The sequence below is a fragment of the Sturnira hondurensis genome, unplaced genomic scaffold (assembly GCF_014824575.4).
Source record: "Sturnira hondurensis isolate 20B ecotype Veracruz unplaced genomic scaffold, ASM1482457v3 Scaffold0013299, whole genome shotgun sequence".
NCBI lineage: Eukaryota > Metazoa > Chordata > Mammalia > Chiroptera > Phyllostomidae > Sturnira > Sturnira hondurensis.
The window spans coordinates 9,208,981-9,232,029 of record NW_028085930.1 but is presented as its reverse complement, the minus strand read 5'-3'; the positions used below and the strand labels follow the sequence as shown (position 1 = coordinate 9,232,029).

Sequence of the window (23,049 nt, the reverse complement as noted above, 5' to 3'; positions counted from 1 at the left end):
TGGTAATAAACTTTCTACTTTTACTCTTAATTTTTTAGTAGACCAAAAGTGGTAGTTGGGGGAAGGGTAGTTTTTTTTTTTTTTTTTTTTCAGTTTCCAAGTAGCATTTTCATTGTCACTTTGAGTATTAGTTTAGGAGAACAAAACTTGCCAAGCCAAGAAAGGAAGCTACTGTTCTTAGACTGAAATGTTGTGTCAGAGCCTGTCTTCTGCCACTTTTTGATATGCTTTTCAAAACTTTTAGTTCAGATGTATTTTAATTGATATTTTGGAATAATAAACTTTTTGTGTCTTTCCCCTTTTAATTTTTTTAAATTATGAAATATAACACACTTAAAATACGTAAAGCAAATGTAGAATATAACAAACTAGTTCAGTGTGTCCACTACCCAGAACAAGAAACAGAACATCGCTCCCATCTCAGAAGTGCCATTTGTGCTCACTTTGTGATCAGAATGATTTCCTCCCACCCCCCAACATAACTGATAATCTGTTTCATAAGGTTCTTTCGGTTTTTTGTTTTCTGTTTTCTTTTACAGAAATCAGAAGAAAGTCTGATCGGAGCTCCCTTGTAGATAAACTGTTGGCTTTTCTCTTGTGGCTTTTAGGATTCTCTAGTTGTCTTTAGGCTTTGCCATTTTAATTATGATGTGTCTTGGTGTAGGCCCCTTTGAATCCATCTAATTTGATACCTTCTTTACTTCCTGGATTTGTGTGTTTTTTCCTTCACAAGATAAAGGAAAGTTGTGGACATTATTTTTTCAAATGGGTTCTTGATCCCTTGCTCACTCTCCTCTCCTTAGGGTATTTCCATGATGCAGATGTAGTTATGCTTCATGTTGTCCCAAAGGTTTCTTAAGTTCTCATTTCTTTTTTTTTCCTTTTTCTGCTCAGCTTGTGTGTTCTTTCCTACCTGTCCTTCTCATTGATTTGATCCTCTGCTTCATTTAACTTGCCGTTTATTCCTTTCAGTGTGTTATTTATTCCAGATAATTGCATTCTTTATTTCCTTTTTAAAAATGTAACTTACTGATTATGCTATTACATTTGACACATTTTTATCTCCCCTTTAGTCCCCCCCACCCTGTACCCCCTCTCCTACCATCATTCCCCCACCTTAGTTCACGTCCATGGGTCATACATATATGTTCTTTGACTTCTCCATTTTCTGTACTATTCTTAACCTCCCCCTATCTATTTTGTGCCTACCTATTATGCTTATCATTCCCTGCACCTTTTTCCCCATTCTCCCATCTCATGCTCCCCACTGGTAACCCTCCATGTGATCTCCATTTCTGTGACTCTATTCCTGTTCTAGTTGTTTGCTTAGTTTGTTTTTTGTTTTTGTTCTTTAGGCTCAATTGTTGATAGTTGTGAGTTTGTTGTCATTTTATTGTTCATAGTTTTGATCATCTTCTTTTTCTTAGATAAGACCCTTTAACATTTGATATAATAAGAGTTTGGTGATGATGAACTCCTTTAACTTGACCTTATCTGGGAAGTACTTTAATTGCCCTTCCATTCTAAATGATAGCTTTGCTGAATAGAGTAATCTTGGATGTAGGTCCCTGCCTTTCATGACTTGGAATACTTCTTTCCAGCCCCTTCTTGTCTGCAAGGTTTCTTTTGAGAAGTCAACTGACAGTCTTGTGGGAACTCCTTTGTAGGTAACTGTCTCCTTTTCTCTTGCTGCTTTTAAGATTCTCTCCTTGTCTTTAATCTTGGGTAATATAACTATGATGTGCCTTGGGTCCAACTTCTTTGAGACTCTCTGAGCTTCCTAGATTCCCTGGAAATCTATTTCCTTCACCAGATTGGGGAAGTTCTCCTTCATTATTTTTTCAAATAAGTTTTCAATTTCTTGCTCTTCCTCTTCTCCTTCCGACACCCTTACAATTCAAATGTTGGAACATTTAAAGTTGTCCTGGAGGTTCCTAAGACTCTCATCATTTTTTTGAATTTGTGTTTCATCATTCTATTTTGATTTGTTTATTTCTTCCTTCATCTCACAACATTTGATTTGACTCATGGTCTCCTTCCCTTCTCTGTTGGTTCCCTGTATGTTTTCCTTCATTTCACTTTTCATAGCCTTAACTTTTTCCTCTATTTTATCACCATACTCAACCATTTCTATGCGCATCTTGATTATCAGTGTTTTGAACTCTGCATCTGATAGGTTAGCTATCTCTTCATTGCATTTTTTCTGGAGTTTGATCTGTTCTTTCATTTGGGCCATTTTTTTTTGTCTCCCACACCTGTTGCATAGCAAGGGGCGGACCCTTAGGTATTCACCAGGACAGGGCAACTCACATGCTATGTTACTGCACTATATGTTGGGGAGGGGTCAGAGAGGGAACAATGCCACTTGCTCACCTTTTGGCCAGCTTTCATTCACTTCCTCTGCTACCCACAAGCAAATTAGGCCCTTCTGGTGCTGATGCCCAGTGGGTGGGTTTGTGTACATTTTAGGACCCTGTGGTCTCTCCGTCAAACTATCCTGTGAGGCTGGGAGATTCTCCTGTCGCCTCAACCCCCCTAGGTTTTTACAGTCAGAGGTTTTTGAGGCTTTATTTCCCTGCACTGGAACCCTCTATTGCTTGGTCTGTCTCCTGCCCCCCAGTTTTTCTTCCTGGTTTATCTGCATGCAGATGTGGAACCACTTGGTCTACCAACTGCCTCCTCACTCCCCCATCTGCCACCTTGCTGCTTGCCCTCTCCACCCCAGCACCTGTCTGTGTCCCTCCTACTGGTCTTGATGAATGTTCTTCTTTAACTCCTTGGTCGTTGGACTTCCATACAGTTTGATTTTCTGGCAGCTTGGGGGCGGGTATTTTGTTTTTTGTTTTTAATTTTATATTTGTTGTTTTTGTGGTACTATAAGGAGGCAAAGTGTATCTTCTTACGCCTCCATCTTGGCTGGATGCATTCTTTGTTTTAGAATGGTCCTTTTTGATCTGTGTCTTTTTTCATGCTGTTGCGTATCCTTCTAATCATTACTCTAAACTGTTTATCTGATAAATTGCTTGCTTTCATTTCATTTAGTTCTTCTTTTGAGAGCTCTGTTGTCTTTCATTTGGGGTCTCTTTGTTTTCCTGTCTTGGTTGCTTCTTAGTGTTTGTTTCTGAGTAGTTGGTAGATCTGTAAAGACTCTGGTGCATACCTGTGTCAGACTCTGTGACTGGCCCCGGGCAACTTCTTTGTAGCTATGAGTGATCCACAGTTTATAGCTCCCTCTGCTGGGTCAGTTTGTGTGTAGAACCAGGGTGCACACCAAGGCCAGCTATTACAAGCACTAGGCCCAGGGGAGGGTCAACGAAAGTTTCAAAGCTCCCAGAGATCCGCTTTTGCTGTTAGGCTTCATCACTGAGATAACAACATCCAGCTATACTTAGCAGCCTGGTTTGAGTTCCACAGAGTGGGGCAAGAGTTTTTCCTGTAGATGGAACTATTGTTTCCTCTCAGGCTTATGCCACTTGGAGGGGAGTGTTCTGTCCAATAAAGATGCCCTCTGCATAGGGATCCTGGCAACCAGCTATCCCTTTAGTTCTCTCCCTAGAGCCACCAGCCCCAAACTCTACTGAAGCATCTCTAGTCCACTCTGTCCTCCCTCTACCAGAGTCCAGAGTAAGTGGCTGCAATCAAAATTTTGTGTGTTGGCCCCTTTAAGACGCTCTCTCAGTTTCTACCTGTCTGTTCCTGGCAGATACCCTGCTTTTCATAGCCAGGTGTTACTTGGGTTTCTTACCAGGTTCTGGTGCTGTAGGCTGGGGAGCCCAGCTTAGGGTTTAAACCTCACACTTCTCATGGAAACTCCCCAGCCTCTGAAATCTCTCTCCAGATCTTCAGCTTTTGCCCATGGGTTCCCAGCCAGCCTCTCACACCTCCTCTGCACTTCCTATCACTCTCGATATGATGATGTGGTTTCTTCTGTCTGTCTTTGGTTATAAGGATTCTCTCCAGCTGGTGTTTAGTCGGTTCTTCATGATGATTTTTCTTTAATTTAGTTGTAATTCCAGTTTGGTCCTGGGAGGAGTTAGTGTAGCTTCCATTTACTCTGCCGCCATCTTGTCAGTCCATTTTCTTTTATAATTTTGCCACTTAATTATTCTTCCTTAACCAATATAATTTGATGCTGCAGGTTTTTTTAAAAATGATTTTTATTTATTTATTTTTAGAGGGGAAGGGAAGGAGAGAGGGAGAGAAATATCAATGTGTGGTTGCCTTTTTTTTTTTTATGCATCCCCTGCTGGGAACTGGCCTGCAACCCAGGCATGTGCCCTGACTGGAAATCGAACTGCGATACTCTGGTTCGCAGGCCCGCGCTCAGTCCACTGAGCTACACCAGCGAGGGCTTGACTCTGCATGTTTTCAATTAATGAATTGTATAACATGTATTTTGGGGGCGTTGCTTTCCTTTGCACAACATCTTTTAAAAATTTATCTTTGTTATGTAAAGCTAAAGATTATTCATAGTGTTTCACTGAATGCATACATCACAGTTCATCTATTCTACTGTTCATAGATAGTTGGGTTGTTTCCAGTTTTTGAGTATTGTGAACAATTCGTAAGCATGTCCTCTTCCTCATGAGCATTTATTTCTTTAGGGTATATAACTAGGCATAGAATTTTTGGCATACATTCTATGTATATATTCAACTTACTAGAGGATGTCATATTGTTAAACAATTTACATTTCCATAAGCACTGTGTGAGAATTTTTGTGGGTCCATGTGCTTGGTTTTTGTCATACTTTTGTTTAACTGTTTGTTTGGTATGTAATAGTATCTTAGCATTTGTGAAGTTTGAGTTTTTTTGTTAACAGTGTCAAATGTCTTTTTGTATGTTCATTAAACATTCATATAGCCTCTTTTATGAAGTGCCTATGAAATATCTTGACCATTTTTTAGCTCTCTCTCTTTTTTTATTAATTTACAGCAATCTTTACATAGTCTGGATATGAAAGCTTTGTATCTTCTATTACAGGTTGCCTTTTCACTTTTTATTGTGTCATTGAACATGAGGTCTTAATGTAGTCAAATCATGCCGTGTTCCTGTCTTAAGAGGTCTTTCCCTAGTCAAGTCATAAAAATAATATCCTATATTCATTTCTGAGAGCTTTATCATTCTCCTTACATTTAGTTTTATAATAAACTTGCAGTTAAATTAGGCATATAATAATGTGATGTAGTATTTTTCCCCCAAATGGGTACCAAATAAATGTTCTGAACACAGTTTAATTGACCATCTTTTGTTGAGCTGTTTCTTAGTTTTGAGTTTTGAGAGTTCATTATATATTATGAATGCACATTTTTCTGTCAGATAACGTGATTTGCAAATGTTTTATCCAGTGGTATGCCTTGTCTTTTTATCTTTTTAATTAACTCTCTTCCTGGGAACCAATGTTTCATTTTGATGAAGTTTCACTTATCAACTTTATGGTGCTTTTGGTGTTATATCCAAGAACTCTTTGACTAACCTTCATATATTCATCTATGTTCTGTAAGTTTTGAAATTTTAGATTTAGCAGTTAGGTCTCTGATCCTTTTTGAGATAATTTTTGTATTAGATGTTAAATATAGATCCATGTTTGTTTATTTATTTTTGGCATACGAATACCCAGGACCATTTATTTAAAAGAATGTATTTTGGTGGAATATTACTTGGCCATAAAAAGGAAATTTTACTCTTTGTGACACCATGGATGGACTTGGAGTGTGTTATGCTAAGTGAAATAAACCAATCAGAGAGAGACAAGTGCCATATGATTTCGCTCATATGTGGAATCTAATGAACTAATAAGCAAAATAGAAACAGACTTATGGAGAACAAACTGACAGAACTATCAGAGGAGAGGAGCATTGTGGGGCTGGGTGAAAAAGGTAAAGTGATTAATTTAACAACAACTACTCATACACACAGACAACAGTATGGTAATTACAGGAAGGAAAAGGGAGTAGGGGAGGTAGAAGAGGGTTTAGGAGGGATAAATGGTGATGGAAGGAAACTTGACTTGGGGTGGTGAACACACAATACAATATACAGATGATGTGTTGTAGAATTGTACACTTGAAACCTATTTTATTAGTCAATGCCACTCCAATAAATTCAGTAAAGAGGGGAAGAAAAGATTGTATCACCATCTAATTTTTTGTGTACTTTTTGTGAAAAGTCAAATGATCCTATTTGTGTGTGTTTATTTCTGGACTCTTACTAGGGACAGGCCTTTCCTTTTTCTCATAGTGCACTGCCTTGATTACTGCAGTTTTATAGTAATTCTTGAAATCATACAGTGTAAGACATCTAACTCTGTTCTTTACTTTCAAAATTGCTTGAGTATTCTAATATTTTTGCCTCCTTTCTATGTAAATTTTAAGTTGTACATATTTGCAAGGACTCCTGCTGGAGTTTTGATTTAGATTGCATTGAGTCTATAGATCAAACTGACATCTTAGCAATAATGAGTCTTCTGGTCCATGAATGTGGTATCTCTATTTAGGTTTTATTTCTTTCATGAGTATTTTGCAGTTTTTAGCATACAAATCCAGAATGTTTTGTTAGATTTCCACATAAGCATTTCTCTTTTTTCCCATTCTTTGCATTGTGAATGCACAGTTTTTAAATTTTTGATTTCCAATTGTTAATGTCTAGTATGCAGAAATGTTACATTTCTATGCTTGCTTTTAGTATGTAGACTCTGCATGCAGCTACTTTTCTAACCTTATGCTAGGATTTAAAAGAATAGATTCCTTGGGACTTTCTTCATAAACCGTATACCATTTATGAATAGGAACAGTGTTATTTCTTTCTAATTTGCATGCCTTTTATTTGTTTTTCTTGACTTACTTGACTTTCAGTATGAGAACAAATACAAATTACAATAGTAGACAACCTTGCCTTGTTTCTGATATGAGAAGGAAATCACTTAGTCTTTCATCATTAGCTGTAACTTTTGTAAATGCCCTTTATCAGGATAAGGAAACTCCCTTCTACTCCTTATCTGATGAGTTTTTTAGGTTATGAAAAGATGTTTTGTTAAATGTGATGATCATACAATTTTTTCCTTGATTATTCTGTTAATATTGAGTTACACTGGTTGGTTCTATTTGGAGGAGACTTGTGATCACAGAATAAACCCCACTTGGTTCTAATGTATTATTCTCTTCATGTATTTTTGGGTTAAAGTTGCTAATATTTAGTTGAGGATATTTATGTCTATGTTGATGAGCAAAATTAGTCTGCAATTTTCTTATAATATCTTTGCCAGGTTTTGATATTAGGGTAATGAAGTGTTGGCTTCATAAAGTGCAAAGTTTCCCTTGTCTTCCGCTTTCTAGATTTGGAAATTGGTATTATTCTTTAGAAGTTTGGTAGAATTCACCATTGAAACTATCTGGGTTTGGAGTTTTCTTTCTTGAAATGAATTCAATTTATTTTTTTTTATAGCTGTAGGACTATTTGGGTTACCTGTTTTTTACTTGCATAATTTTTGTGTCTTTTAAGGACTTGGTCTTTTTATCCAAATTGTATGCATACAATTTTTCATACTACTCCCTTATTATTGTCTTCGAGGGTGCTACTGATAATCCTCTCTTTTATCCCTGATACTGTTTGTTTTCTTCGTTTGTTGTTCTGGCCAGAGGATTACCAATTTTCTTGATTTTTTTCCCCCAAAGAAACAACTTGGAATTTATTAATTTTCTCTATTGTTTGTTTGTTTTCGATTTCATTGATTTCTGTTCTATTTCTATACTTCTTCCTTGTGTTTATTTTATTCTTTTTCTGGCTTCTTAAATGAAAGCTTAGATCATTAATTTGAGAAGTTTGCTTGTGATGGAAATATTTAATAGATAAGTTGCTCTCTAAATGCTGCTTTAACTTTATCCCATAAATTTTGATATATTGTAATTTTATTTTTATTAAGTTCAAAATATTTTCTAATGTTTATTGAAATTTCCTCTTTACACAGGCAATTCAGAATATTTTCTACTTTTATTCTACTTAAGGTAGAATTATTAAGGTATCTACTTTGATTTCTTTGTACTTGGGGGTTTTCTAAGCTTTTTTCTGTTACTGATTAATAGTTTAATTCATTTATGGCCAGAGTGCATACTTTGTATGATTTTAATTTCTCTTAATGTATTAAGATGTGGTTTATGGCCCAGAGAGTATGGTATATCTTAATGAATGTTTCAAGTACAGTTCAAAATAATGTGTAACACTTTGTTGTTAGGTGAATGTCTTGTTAGATTTAGTTGATTGATAGTGTTATTCAGGTCCTCTATTACCTTGCTAAATTTTTGTCTATTTGCTTATTCTATGCTGAAGTTTCTTTGTAATTGTGGATTGTCTCTCTTTATTTTTATTAGTTTTGCTTTCATATACTTTGGAGTTCTGTTATTAAGTGCATATACGTAACTACTGTCATGTCATTTTGATTAATTGACTCTTCTACCATTATGTAATGTTCTCCTTTATCCCTGATAATTTTCCTTGTTCTGAATTCTGTGTTGTTATTATTAATATAGCTTCTTTAGCTGTATTTTCATTGCTGTTTGCATAGTATATGTTTTGCCTTTCTTTTAACTTCGGCACATCTATATTTTTATATTTTAAATGGTTTCTGATAGATAGTGTATGATGAGCCATTATTTTCATATCCAGAATAACGATCTGTATCTTTTAATTGGTGTATAATAGATCTTTACATTTAATGTGTAGTTTATTGAAATGGCTGGATTTAGGTTGCCCACTTTGTTTTTCTTTGTCCTTTTTAATTTTTACCTACTCCCTCATTTCTTCCTTCTTTTGGATTATTTGGATATATAGTATTTTGGATAATAGTATTTTGCTTTCTTTATTGGCATTTTGATCATCTCTCTGTTCATTATTTTCTTTATAGTTGATCTAGAGATTATAATACATATATGTTTCTAATATGTAACTTGTCTTTATGGCAGCCTGAGAAAAAAATTCTTTATATTTGGGTGTTAATCGTTTGATTGTGATATGTCTGTGCATGGGCTTCTTTGAGTTTATTGTATTTGTGGTTCACTAAGCCTCTTGAGTTTATAAATTGGTGCCTTTTACCAAAATTTGAGGAGCTTCTAGCCGTTATTTCTGAAAATATGCCAGTACCACTTTCTTTCTCCTCTCCTCTAGGATTCCACTGAAACAAGTGTTGGACCTTTGAAATTGTCCCAAGGGATATTATATAAATACAAGTATACATAACTGCACGTCTTCCTGGAAAGAAAGATAATTTTTTTAAAGTATATTTTATTGATTATGCTATTACAGATGTCCCATTCTTTTTTCTCCCCTTCCTCCCCTTTTCTCCCATTCCCTCCAGCATTCCCCTCCACCCCCTTAATTCATGTCCATGGGTCATACATATAAGTTCTTTGGCTTCTCCATTTTCTATACTATTCTTCCTCTGTGTATTTTGTACCTACCAATTGTGCTTCTTATTCCCTGTACCTTTTCCCCATTCTCCACCCTCCTCCTCCCTGCTAATAATCCTCCATGTAATCTTTATTTCTGTGATTCTGTTCCTATTCTAGTTGTTTGCTTAGTTTGTTTTTGTTTTTTAGGTTCAGTTCATAGTTGTTTGTTATTTTACTGTTCATAGTTTTGATCTTCTTTATCTTAGATAAGCCCCTTTAACATTTCATATAAAAAAGAGCTCATTGATGATGAACTCCTGTAGCTGACCTTATAAGGGAAGCACTTTAATTGCCCTTCCATTCTAAGTGAAAGCTTTGCTGGATAGAGTAATCTTAGATGTAGGTCCTTGCCTTTCTTGACTTTGAATATTTCTTTTCAACCCCTTTTTGCCTGCAACATTTCTTTTGAGAAATCAGCTTACAGTTCTATGGGAACGCCTTTGTAGGTAACTGTCTCCTTTTCTCTTGCTGCTTTTATGATTCCCTCCTTATTTTTTTTTAATTTAATTTAATTTTATTTATCCTTGGAGGGGAAGGGGAGGAGAGAAGGAGAGAAACATCAATGTATGGTTGCCTCTGGTGAGTCCCCTGCTGGGAACTGGCCTGCAACCCAGGCATGTGCCCTGACCGGGAATCGAACCACGATTGTGTGGTTTGCAGGCCTGTGCTCAATCCACTGAGCCACACCATCCAGGGCCTCTCCTTATTTTTAATCTTGGGTAACTCAATTATTATGTGCCTTGGTGTGTTTCTCCTTGGGTCCAACTTCTTTGGGGCTCTCTGAGCTTCCTAAACTCCCTAGAAATCTGTTTTCCTCACCAGATTGGGGAAGTTTCCCTTCATTATTTTTTCAAATAAATTTTCAATTAGTATTCCTCTTCTTATCACACCCTATAATTCAAATGTTGGAACGTTTAAAGTTGTCCTGGAAGTTCCTAAGCCTATCCTTATTTTTTGAATTCTTGTTTCTTCATTCTATTCTGGGTAAATGTTTGTTTTTTTCCTTCAGTTCCAGATTGTTGGCTTGATTCACAGTTTTCTTCCTGTTATTGTTGGTTCCCTGTATATTTTCCTTTATTTCACTTCATATATCCTTCACTTCTTCCCTTGTTTTGCGTCAGTACTCAATCATGTCTGTGAGCATCCTGATTACCAGTGTTTTGAACTCTGCATCTGATATGTTGCCTATCCCCTCATCTTTTAGGGTTTTTTTTTCCTGGAGTTTTGCTCTATTCTTCCATTTGGGCCATATTTCTTTATCTTGGCACATCTGTTATGTGGTGAGGGGCAGAGCCTTATGTATTCACCAGGGCAAGACTTTGCTATGTTATGGCGCTGTATATTGGGAGGGGTCAGAGAGGGAACAGTGATGCTTGCTGGACTCTCATCCATCTTTTAGTCACTTCCCTTGTGTCCCACCAGCAGATTATGCCCTTTCAAGAGCTGCCCTGGTACTGATTCTTGAGTGGATGGGCTTATGTATGTTCTAAGATACTGTGGGCCCCTCCAACAGACTCTTTTCTGAGACTGAGAGTTTCTCTTGACACTGCAACCCCAAGAGCTTTTTACAGCCAGAGGTTTTGAGGCTTTAGTTTCCAGCACTGGAACCCTGGGTTGCACAGTCTGTCTCACTCCCCCGTTGTTCCTCCCAGTTTATCCACACACAAATGAGGGTTCATGTGGTCCACCAGCTGCCACCTTGTTAGCATCCTGTCCGAGCGGTTGCCCATCTCTGTCTCTCCTACCAGTCTCAGTGAATGTTTCTTCTTTAACTCCTTGGTTGTTGCACTTCCATACAGTTCGATTTTCTGATAGTCCTGGTTGTTTTTTGTATTTAAATTGGTTATTTCCTTTTTTTGGTTTTGCAAGATGGCAAAGTATATCTACCTATGCCTCCATGTTGGCCAGAAGTTGTAATCTGACACTTATTTGATTTTTTAGTTCTTTTCTAAATGAAAGTTTAAAGTTACAAATGTGTAATTTGCTACAAATACACATTATCTTTATTAACTGAGAAATATACTTAATTTCAGTTAAATATCATGGCCATATTTGTGACAATCTAGATTTCTTATTTTCAACTTGTTATTGTATATAATGTTATCTTGTGCTGAACATTAACATTTAAAGTTGAGTGAGGTCAGTCGAGTAGCTTTGTATAAGGTACGTGTTTATAAATGAAGTCAGTTCTTCTGTCACTCTAAGGCACTGGTTTAGTCTCAAAATAAGCTTCATCAACTAGTTTGATTATAAAGTCATTTGTTAGATGTGTCTAGACATAAGTGAAACTATTGATTAGTTTAAATGTACAAATCTTTTGGTTGCATGCATAGCCTAGTAGATAATGTGATATTTTTGTTTAAGTGATTTATCTTATGGTGGGTTCTTCTGTTTCTACTATTTTATGTGATTCTTTTCTAAGAAATGAAATCTTCTCACTTTTGTTCCCAGGCTTTGTACTGTAAATATCACCTAAATACAGGGCTGTAAAAAAAAATAACCCACTAAAATTGTTATGTTGTGCCCTGACCGGTATGGTTCAGTTGGTTGAGTGTTGTCCCTCAATGTGAAGGGTCGCCAGTTCATTTTTAGGTCAGGGCACATGCCTGCATTGTGGGATCAGTTTCCAGTCAGGGCGCCTATGAGAGGCAACCATCGGTGTTTCTCTCTTTCCTCCTTTCCCCTCTTTCTAAATATAAATAAATAAAATCTTTAATAAAACAAAAAGATTGTTGTATTGTGGAAAAATTTTCTACAGTGGGACCATAGTTCTACAGTTATAGAAGATTAATAAGTTTTTTCTTACTGCTATGATGTTTAAAAATTATTTTTAAAATGTAATGTACATCCAGATATTTCTGTATAAACACATGTACATGAAGAATGATTGCTTTCTCATTGTTGCTGTTAATTTGTTTAAACTGTGAGGAAGTGAAGCGGTCCAAAGCGAAATCGCAGGAGCAAACTAGACTCGAGTCTGTATAGAGATAATCTAGTTCATCTCGTTTTACAAGTGAGAAAAGCAGGGCTCAGAAGCTGAGCCACTGAAGGACACACAAAGGTTTTTGTTCCTAATATATTACTTCAACAACTCTATTCTGTTTGCTTTAGCATATGTTCTTTCACAGTAGTTTGGGGAGGAAAGGAGTCCTCCCCAGTTCTTTAGATCTCAAAATCCTGTTAAATGATTTATCTTTCATTACAGTTTTCATTTCAGTGGGTAGTAACAAAATTGATTTTAATTTCTTCTCTAGGTAGGTGTCTCACTTGTTCTGATACTTCCTTCATACCACATTATCCAAATAACTCAAGGATTTGGAAAGAGAGAGAATATCAGAGGCTATGTAAAAGTCACAATGTGGCAGAAACTTTGACTCCTTATTTAGTGTTTGTTCATTTTCCCCTTCTAATGTACTGAGCGCCGATTTTGTTTGTCTCTCTTGTCCCCCAAATCACTCACTGGAACTTGATCCCATTCCCACCTGGAGGGGTAATAATAATCAGGGGGTTGATTTAGGTATAGAAAGTGAAACAAGACTGACAGTGGGAAGTGAAAGGAAATTATGTGGGTGCCATCAGGGCTAGGTTTCCTAACTGCTTAAAAGGAGACAGGAAGGAAACTTCAGATTGTAGGTCCATATGTAAGGAACTTGAAAGTCACCACTTCACCCTAACACAAAAAAAGCTGAATAGACTAAAAATCGCAGGTCTATAGACCTTCTTGATCATCTGTAATAGGGGAGAGCACAGGGCAAAGTACTGCCCCCAAGATAGAAGAGACATAGGCAGATATGGAGAGAACCACCCCTTAACCAGAACAGACTTATGAGCAGAATCTTGGTCAGGAACCAGTTCTGGGGTAGGGAACCCTGAACTGTAATTGATGACTTGCTAGAGGTTCTCTCCAGGGAGCCTAGATATAGGGTGACCCCCACAATATGGTGAGATTTACCTTCTTCCAGGACCTTGACCAGACTCTGACAATAAATATTAGAGAAAACTCACCTCAAGCTTCCAACAGGAGTGAACAGGAAAGGAACCATTCTGAAATAGGGCAGAGCACTCTGTCTTAACAAGGCCTGCCCCTCAGTTAACTAGAGCCTAACCAGTTAACCAGAGCCTAACTTCTTGAGGTAGTATCAGAACCTGACTGTCGTGGGGGAAGGGAAATGCCCAACTCCAGCCCACTGTAGCCATCTTGTCTGACTGTGGAGGGTTGGAGGGCATGGGGAAGGTACTCAGAAACACTTGGGAGGGTCACAGACCAAAAGCATAGGCTTACAGAAAAAAAAGTGATATGTGGTCTCTCTCCCTCAGAATATCTTATTGTACTGTACTCACCTTTTCACTTAAAGTATCTTTTGCATATCTGAATTACCTGCATCACTGTTCTTACACTTTGGGGCCATTATTAAGTAGAAAAGAGTTACATGAACACAAGCACCAAGGCAGTTGATCTGATAATGGAGATAGCTACCAAGTGGCTAACAGGCTAGGAGCAGAACTACACTGCATAAAGGGATGATTCATTTTCCCGGTGGGATGGTGCAATTTCATCACACTATTTAGAATGATGTGCAATTTAAAACTTGTGAGTTGTTTATTTCTGGAATTTTCTATTTAATATTTTCAGACCAAGCTTGACCATGAATAACTGAAACTGTGGAAAGCAAACTTATGGATAAATGGGGACTGTTGTACAGGTGAAAACCTGGACCTGCTATTGGTATCTGAAGAGGGAGGTGGTAGTCTTGTAGGACTGAAGCCTTAATCTGTGGGGTCAGATGCTGACTCCTGGAGGCTACTGCCAGAATTGAGTCGTGGGACACTCAGTTCATCTTAGAGCATTGCTTGGATGTATGGAAGTGAAACCCCCACACATTGGAATTGGATACAGAACACTTACGTGGTATTTCATTATATGGTTCTTATCAAAGTCTGAGAGAAGGAGTCATAACAAATGATCTTTAAGCATTTTACTGTAACAAGTTTATTAACCAGCCATTTTTTAAAAATTAGACCAAGACCAGAGACATATGAGAGGATGCTCAGTATTGCTAGCCATCAGAGAGATGCACATTAAAACCACAATGAGATACCACTTCACACCCATCAGAATGGTAATCATAAACAAATCAACAAACAACAAATGCTGGAGTGAGTGTAGAGAAAAGGGAACCTTAGTGCACTGTTGGTGGGATTGCAGACTTGTACAACCACTGTGGAAAACAGTATGGAATTTCCTCAGAAAACTAAAAATGGAAATGCCTTTGACCCAGCTGTCCCACTGCTAGGATTATATCCTAAGAGCCTTGAAACACCAATCCAAAAGAACCTGTGCACCCCAGTGTTCATAACAGCACAATTTACAATAGCCAAGTGCTGGAAGCAACCCAAATACCCTTCAGTAAATGAACGGATCAAAAAAACTATGGTACATTTACACAATGGAATTCTACCCAGGAGAAGGGGGGAGAGGGGGAAGGAGAAGGAGGGGGAAGGTTCGAGGTCTCCTACCCTTTGCGACAGCATGGATGGAACTGGAGAGCATTATGCTAAGTGAAATAAGCTCAGCAGTGAAAGACAAACACCATAAGATCTCACCTTTAACAGGAACCTAATCAACACAATGAACAAGCAAGCAAAGTATAGCCAAAGATATTGATATTGAGAACAGGCTGACAATGACCAGAGGGAAGGGGATAATGGGGGAAAAGGGTGAAGGCTTTACAGGAACAATTATACAACAACAAGGGGGGGAGTGGAGAGGGCTGGAGTGGTAGGAGGGCTGGGGGGGTGGGGAGGCAGAAAACTGTACCTGAAAAATAGTTAAAATTTTCAAAAATAAAAATTGGGCCAAGGCTTGTTCATTGACAGTATGAACCTCACTGACAGGATTTCAGTGTTGTCCTTCTTGCATACATACCCTTGATGCGTTATCAGTAAATCCTGTATTGGGTTTAGACACTGTAAGAATTTAGACACTTAAGAATCAAACTCTGGCCAAAACCTGTCTATAGGTTTAGTGTTTGTCTTACTGTTTCAGTTGTCTTGGCCACACACACTTCAACCGCACTTTTTTTTCTTTTTTTCTGTAGCTTGTTTGATTGAATCTTGAAAGTATTCAATGTAGTGATTGAGGAAACAATTTGCTTTTTTAATTCCTATTTTATTAGTTTAAATAATAGTAATAAATTGTATAGTTATGATTGCTGGTACAATTGGCACAAACAGTGGTGGTGACAAACATCTTATTCTTGATAAACACACACCCAGTGGTGGGAACCAAGTGCATGGTCTTACTAGTGGTACTCTAATCCAAAGTCTCTGTTAGTTTAGTCTGGAAGCAGAGACCATGTGAGTCTGTTAAATGAAGATTGGTTAAGAACCTGTGTTTCATAGTTTTAGGTAACTATTTTCCTGTTGGTGGGCATTTGAATTGTTTTCATCACTTTGCTTCTTATGATGATCAATAAATATACTCTAATCTTTTGTTTGCACACAGATGGGAATATCTTTGTCTAAGGAAAGTTCCATGAAATGGAATTAGTATATATAAGGGGATAGTCATTTTTTCATCTTAATAAACTTTACTAAAAGGAATCTTAAATATTTTGTTTGAGTTTTAATATTTAACTGTATTAAGTTTAAAGATGATAGGTTAAATTTTTAATGGACCAATTTGTTTCCTTTTTTTTTTTTAAATTGCTTTTTAGAGAGGGAAAACTATCTTCATGAGTCATAAAATTCATTAATAGTATTTAAGCCTTTGAGTCGTAGAATTCCAGACATCCCTGACACATAAATGACTCATTCTGTATGTGTGCAGTGATAAATCATTCTGTATGATTTATCCTGTGTAATAGATATGCTTCTCAACTTGAGTAATATGTTTCTCAATCTGATTATTGTTAAACACTCTGGGGAAGTTTGCTGTTTAATGATTAACACCTAAAACCTTAAACTAAGGATACTTTTATTAAAACAACTGAATTAGGACTCAACTTTCAATAAAGTCTGATATTTTAGTGGTTCTGTCTTAGCTTTTTAATGACTAATCGTTCAGTAATTTCTGTGCAGAGAAAACTGTTTGCTGGAGTAGGAAATTCATTGTGGTTAGAGAGACAGAACTCTCAGCTTATTACTAAACAACATTAATAGCCTCTTGACCAATTTCCCTTTATTGGAGCACTTGTTAGTATTATAAGGCCTAAAACAGTGTCATAGATATATTAAAATTATATGAAGAAGTATATAAAGAGACAGTGGTGATTTTTACATCTTTATAATGCCTTGATAAAGTACAGCTAAGCCTTTTTTGATTGCCTGTGAATACTTTTAACTTTTGTTTTGACTAGCATTTTTTACTAATTTATTCTTGATAGTCTGACTATCCTTTCTTAGAGAAATTGCAGTATTGCCAAACTAGAAAATTATTACAATGTGAAATAAATTTTTTCATTGTTTTAAATCTTGAAAGCTATAGTATTCTGATAAGATAGGAGACCCCAAAATACAATAACCTAGCCAAAGATGTGTGACTAGTATTATACACATATGTACTAGTCAAAGAAGTATAACTTCTAGGCTATTGAGAGAGGTTGTGGTCCAGTTTTGTGGGGTAACTCTGCTCTGCGAGATTCAGATTTTGTTATATGACACACTTCTAAGATACTGGCCTACCTCTGCATAGTCAAAGCTGGCTCAGTTTCGCATCTGTCTTCTAACTTGTGGGAAGTGGCACAGTGGCAAAGCCCGTCTCTAAGGTGATTCTTTTTTTTTTTGGTTGAAGGTGACCTGAAAGTTGTGCCTTTCACTTCCACTATCGTACCATTAGTCCACACTAAGTAACAAGTCTAGGAATACACTCCTAGACTTCAAGGCAGCTCAACTCTATTTATATGGACAAAGGGGGAAAGGGACAAGTGAAAACAACTAACATCACAAAAGCCTTATAAAAAACTGAATTTCAAAGTAATTATTTCTAAACGAATAGCTTTCTCAGATGCAACCAAATCAGCAACACTCTCTTGTAACTTTAGATGCCTTGTAAATATGAATTAAAAATCCCAGAATGTGATTTTACCCTAAGATCTTCTCAAACTAGAAAATGTTTGAGGGGAGAAGTACATGAAGCCATACATTGGACACAGCTTCTCTTTCTGGAGGAAGATTTGGAAAACTGTATATTTGGTATTTAGAAAGTTAGGAATATATATTTAGAACTAAAAATGAAATTGGCAGGGACTTTAAGGAAAACCTTAAGAATGTATTAAGGAATGATTTCAAATCCTCAGAAGGAATTTCTCCTTTTGCCACGACAGACACTCATGTAGTAACATTTTGATAAGCAAAAATTTTGATTTGTTAAGGTTTGTTTTATTTAGTTAGGTCAACAACTCTAAACTATGTAAAATTATGGAAATATATATTGGCAGGGGCACAGTATGAAGTAAAGAAAATTTGCCTGTGTATGTCAGAAGCTTAGGTATGTTCATTCAAAGAAAGTCTAAGAAGCTATTTTTTTGCCATCTTAGATTTTTTCTTTTATTCTTTGCTGCACTTTATACCATTCTTTACAGCCTTTTGAGAGGGGGGTCCTTCTAGCAAGGCAGTGTTCTGGGACTTGCAGACTAGACTAGAATTGTGGAAATAGTAAGCTAGTAGTTATGTGATTTTTCTTCATTTAAGGTACATTAAAGTTAACTGCATATTAAAACTTATGTGTCACTTTTCCTTCTTACCACAGGACAATGAAAAGAGAACTCCACTGCATGCTGCTTCGTATCTTGGAGATGCAGAGATCATTGAACTGCTTATTTTATCTGGTATGGTACGCTCTATGAAATGATAGCACATCATGCATATTATTGTTATAATCAATATTTATCACACCTAATTGACCATTTTTTATATTTGGTTAATAAGCGGAAACTTTTATGTTCATTCTATAAATATTGGTATATTGTGTGCCAGGTGTTGTTTCAGAGGTTAGTGTACAATAAAAAACAAAATAAAGATCACTGACCTTGTGGAACATATATTCTAATAAAGAAAAACAGGCTATAAATGCCAGTAAATTTTACAGTATGTTGGATGGTGATAAGTGCTGTAGGAAAAATGAAAAAGTAGATGAGAATAATGGGATGGATGAGCATTATATAGAGTAGGGTATTATATAGAGCATTCATTGTGGACCTCATCGACCCCAGAATGTCTTACAGATAATTACATTTCTCCAAGGGGGAAGTGGTGGTCACTTAGTCCAAGTACAGCATTGGTGGTGGTAAGAAGCAGTATGATTGTAGATAAATTTTGAAAGTGATACCAGCATGATTTCCATCTTTAAATAGCTTTCATCTAATTATACTTGAGGGCCTGTAAAACACATTTTAGGAAATTATATTTTATTTTAAATTTCTTCTAAACTTTAAGAGTTACAGTATGAAGTAATGATAAAACTGTCTCTTAACAGAATTGCTACTATTGTGGTCAGACTGCCTATAGTCATAAAACAGGCACATAGAACTTAGAAATATTTTTGTTGTAGCCAGTTCATTATAAATGATATTTATTGAGAAAGGATGTGTGTATTTATATGAATTCTGGCTGTGTTGCCAGATCTCACAGACATGTGCATAATGAATGCAATTAGAGCTATAAGTAGTATCGTTTCTTTGGTATTTGGGAGGAGCACTGAGGGGAGTTTTTAATGACAATCTATGAAATAGTAGCCTAAACAGAATTTTGCCATTGTAAGTTCATAAAATTTTTACAATTTGGTTTAATAACAAATTTCTTGATCATATGGAATTAAATATGGACCTAGCTAATATTCTTATATTAATTTCTCCATGAATAACTCATTGTTGATGTACTTCCTTGAATATGTCTGTTCTTTTATGATTACTGACTCACTGGTTTTCAACTGAAATTTACTAGTCATAGAACTGAGGGGTTTCAAGAAAAAAATCATATATCTTCATAATTGAGACATCTTTGGCTATAACATGAATTAATGGGATAAAAGTTAATGTATTGTATTTTCTTTACAAACATTGTCTAAGAAGTAGTTTTATGTTAAGAAATAGCTAGGCTATTAAAAGTATAATTTCAGTTAGCTTAATGTCTAGGACTTAGGACAAGAACTCTACTGATGCATATTTTTCAGTTTAACACAGAATTATGTCCATTTACTTCCATTTTAACATGAGGACTTCATGACTCAATATAGAGAGCTTCTGCTACCTCCCTCCCACCACAACCCCATTTAAAATTTTTGTGCCGAGGAGAAACTTTCCAAATGCTCAAAGTTTGACTTAATTCTTTTCTTTAAAAGTGACTTTTGCATCAAGGGTATGTAGTTACTTACAGGAGGTTGACTTCCTCTATTTATCATAGTTAGATGATCCTTAATGAGTGTGATAGTGTCAGATATCAGCATGAAATAAGCATTTTAGAGAAAGCTTAAAGTCTTTTGAATAATTTGAATAAAAATCATGTATAAATTTAACTATTACACCTGTATAAAAATCTGTGTTAACCCTTCCTTGGAAAATACTTTTAATATTATATTGTATTCTGCCAGTTTTATGAAATAATAACTCATGTAGCTATTTTTAAAGGAAAAACAAAGTTCTAAATTAATTAATGTATAGTTCTCAGAATAAAAAAATCAGTTTTTAGTTGTTTCCTCTCATTATATCCCTACAAAAGTATAAACTCTCCAGAAATCAAGGGTTTAAACTGCTTTGTTCCCTAAAATGTGTACTCCTTTTTTGAAGTTTGTTCACATTTTGGTCTCAGTTTTCCAAGTCTTCAGTGGAAATAAGACTGGGAGAGGTGGAAGTAGGCTAGTAGTGTGGGGTTAAAGGGAATGAGGTAAGGGGCATGGAGGTAAAAGGGAAAGAAGGTAAATGATCGATTTCCTATGGATGCAAATCAAGTTCTTCCTTAGGAGATGATAGCTCTTCAGACTATCTGCTAGGTTCTAATTTAAGAAAAATAAAATAAATAAAAGCCTGATTGGATTTGGAGTAAAATGCGCTGAAATGGAATCCAAGGCTAGATTTCTAAACTAGAACCTCAGTGTTCTGCATTCAAGTGAAAAAATAAACCAGGCTGTGTGTTGCTGTGAGTGGCACAGCAGTTAGTATAAAGAGCTAATCTCTCATCCTTGACCTCCTCAGCAGATAAGTGGGAATGACAGAAATTTTACAGACTTATCTGTAAAATGTAAAGTGATGTAGTTAACCTAGAAGAGTACCTGGTATATAATAGATAATTAAAATTTGGGCTATTATTTCTTAAGCAGCCATTCTCATTTCTTAAAAAATTCTCCCTTTCCTATTTTGAAATCCTGTCATATTCTATGAGATATTAAAGTGGAAAGATTGGCTTAACTATAGGGAAAAATGGAAAAGAGCTTATTTCCATAATCTAGAGAGACAAAGGATAACAGTACTCTTTATAGTTGGAGCACATAAATTCTTATTCAGCAAATTTTTTAATAAAAAACCAGCTTTTAAAGCTATATAGAAGCATCTGACTGAACAGGGCTCCTAGGTAGCTGAATAAATAATAAGGGTTTGTATAATTTATAATTAACAGTTACAAGAAGTTAAAAGATAGTGAGTCATCAGGATACGTTTCTAATTTAAAATTGATGTTACGCAGGATGACTGCCATAGCCTGCTATAAAAATACCCCTTTACCTAATTTAGTGAGACCAAAACCTGAATCAGAAAGAATTTAAGTTTGGTGGATTATGGCATTTCCTATAACTTTTGTGTATATGAAATGACTCATGCTAATTTTTATGAAAAATAACAGTTCCAAAATGTTTCTTCAGTTTATTCATGTTATATCAATTTAAAATTCCCATTAACTCTTTGAAAGTTGATTAGAATGGTTTTATAAAATATATAGTACATAATTTAGAGAGAAATAAGTATAAGCCAACTGTTGAATTCTAAGTATTACAAATAGATTTCTAAAATAACAATCTAGTTAAAGTAACCTAATTGTATTCAAATTTTAGTTAAGAATTTTCACCAATGGCTAGATCATCCAAACAGAAAATCAATAAGAAAACTTTGGGCCTAAACTGTAGATTAGAGCACATGAACTTAATAGGCATTTACAGAACATTTCATCTAACCACAGAATTCTCATTCTTCTCACACATGGAATAGTCTCCAGGATAGATCATATGTTAGGTCACAAAACAAGTCTTCATAAATTTAAGATCAGAATAGAAATAAATGAAATAAAAAGATCAATGAAACTAAGAGCTTGATTTTTAAAAAATAAAATACACAAACCTTGAGCTAGACTTACCAAAAAAAAGAACTCAAACGAATAAAATCATAAATGAAAGAGGGGACATGACAGCTAATACAACAGAAATACAAAGGATCATAAGAGTGAACTATGAACAAGTTGTATGTCAACAAATTGGACAACCTAGATAAAATGGATAAATTCCTAGAAAGGTACACTTGAATCATGTACAACATACAATCAAGACTGAATCATGTAGAAATAGGAAATCTGAACAGGCCATTTACTAGTAAGGAGGTTGAATTCCTACTACAAAAAAACTTCCTAACAAAATAAAGTAAGTGTAGGACGATGGCTTCAATGGTGAATTCCACCAACTTGTGAAAAACAACAACAACAAAAAAAACCCCAAATTAATACTAATTATTCTCAAACTCTTCCAAAAAATAAAAGAGGAAGGAACACTTCCAGGCTTTTTTATAAGGATGCCATTGCCCTGTTAACAAAATATTCAAAGACACTATAGAAAAAGAAAATCATAGATGAACATAGCTGATGAACATAGAACATAGCTGATGAACATATGATGAACATAGCTGATGAACATATGGTGAACACTGATGAACATAGCTGCAAAGATCCTCAACAAAATATTAGCAAACTGATTTCAGCAATACATTAAAAAGATCATACGGCATGATCAAGTGGGATTTATTTCAGGGATGCAGGATAGGCTCAACATCTGCAAATCAATCAGTGCATCACATTAACAAAGTGAAAACTCGTATGATCATCTCAGTAGACACAGAAAATGTATTTGACATAATTCACAATAAAAGTGCTCAACAAAGTGAGAATACAGAAAACGTACATAAACATAATGAAGGCCATGTATGAGAGACCCACAGCTAACATCATACTCAAGGTGAAAAGCTGAAAGCTTTTCTTCTAAAATCAGTAACGAGACAAGAATGCCCACTCTCATCACTTATTCACCAAAGCCTGGAAGTCCTAGCCAGAAGAGTTAGTAAGAAAGAAATTAAAGTTATTTAAATTGGAAAAGAGGAAGCAAAACTGGTTCTATTTGCACATTACATGATATTATGTACAGAAAACTGAAAAGACTCCACCAAAAACTGAGCTAATAAATTCAGTAAAGTTGCAGGATACAAAACCATAGAAATTAAGAAAACAATTCTACTTACAGTTGCATCAAAAAGCTAAAATAGCTAGGAATAAATTTCACCAAGGAACTGTATGTGGCAGACCCTGGCCAGCAGTCTGCCTGTTGTGGCTGACGACAAGAATGAATGCACAGGCGACA

The 23,049-nt window shown here is 35.8% G+C and overlaps 1 protein-coding gene across 7 annotated transcripts in view; it reads left to right on the top strand.

The window, feature by feature from the left end:
* The window catches only part of ANKRD28 (ankyrin repeat domain 28), a 188,408-nt gene that overhangs the window by 88,904 nt on the left and 76,455 nt on the right, over positions 1 to 23,049 (top strand). For all 7 annotated transcript variants that reach the window (XM_037061341.1, XM_037061337.1, XM_037061340.1 and 4 more), the window contains one exon: positions 18,193 to 18,271. In XM_037061341.1, the coding sequence (XP_036917236.1) occupies positions 18,193 to 18,271 (79 nt within the window). The remainder of the gene's footprint in view (positions 1 to 18,192; positions 18,272 to 23,049) is intronic.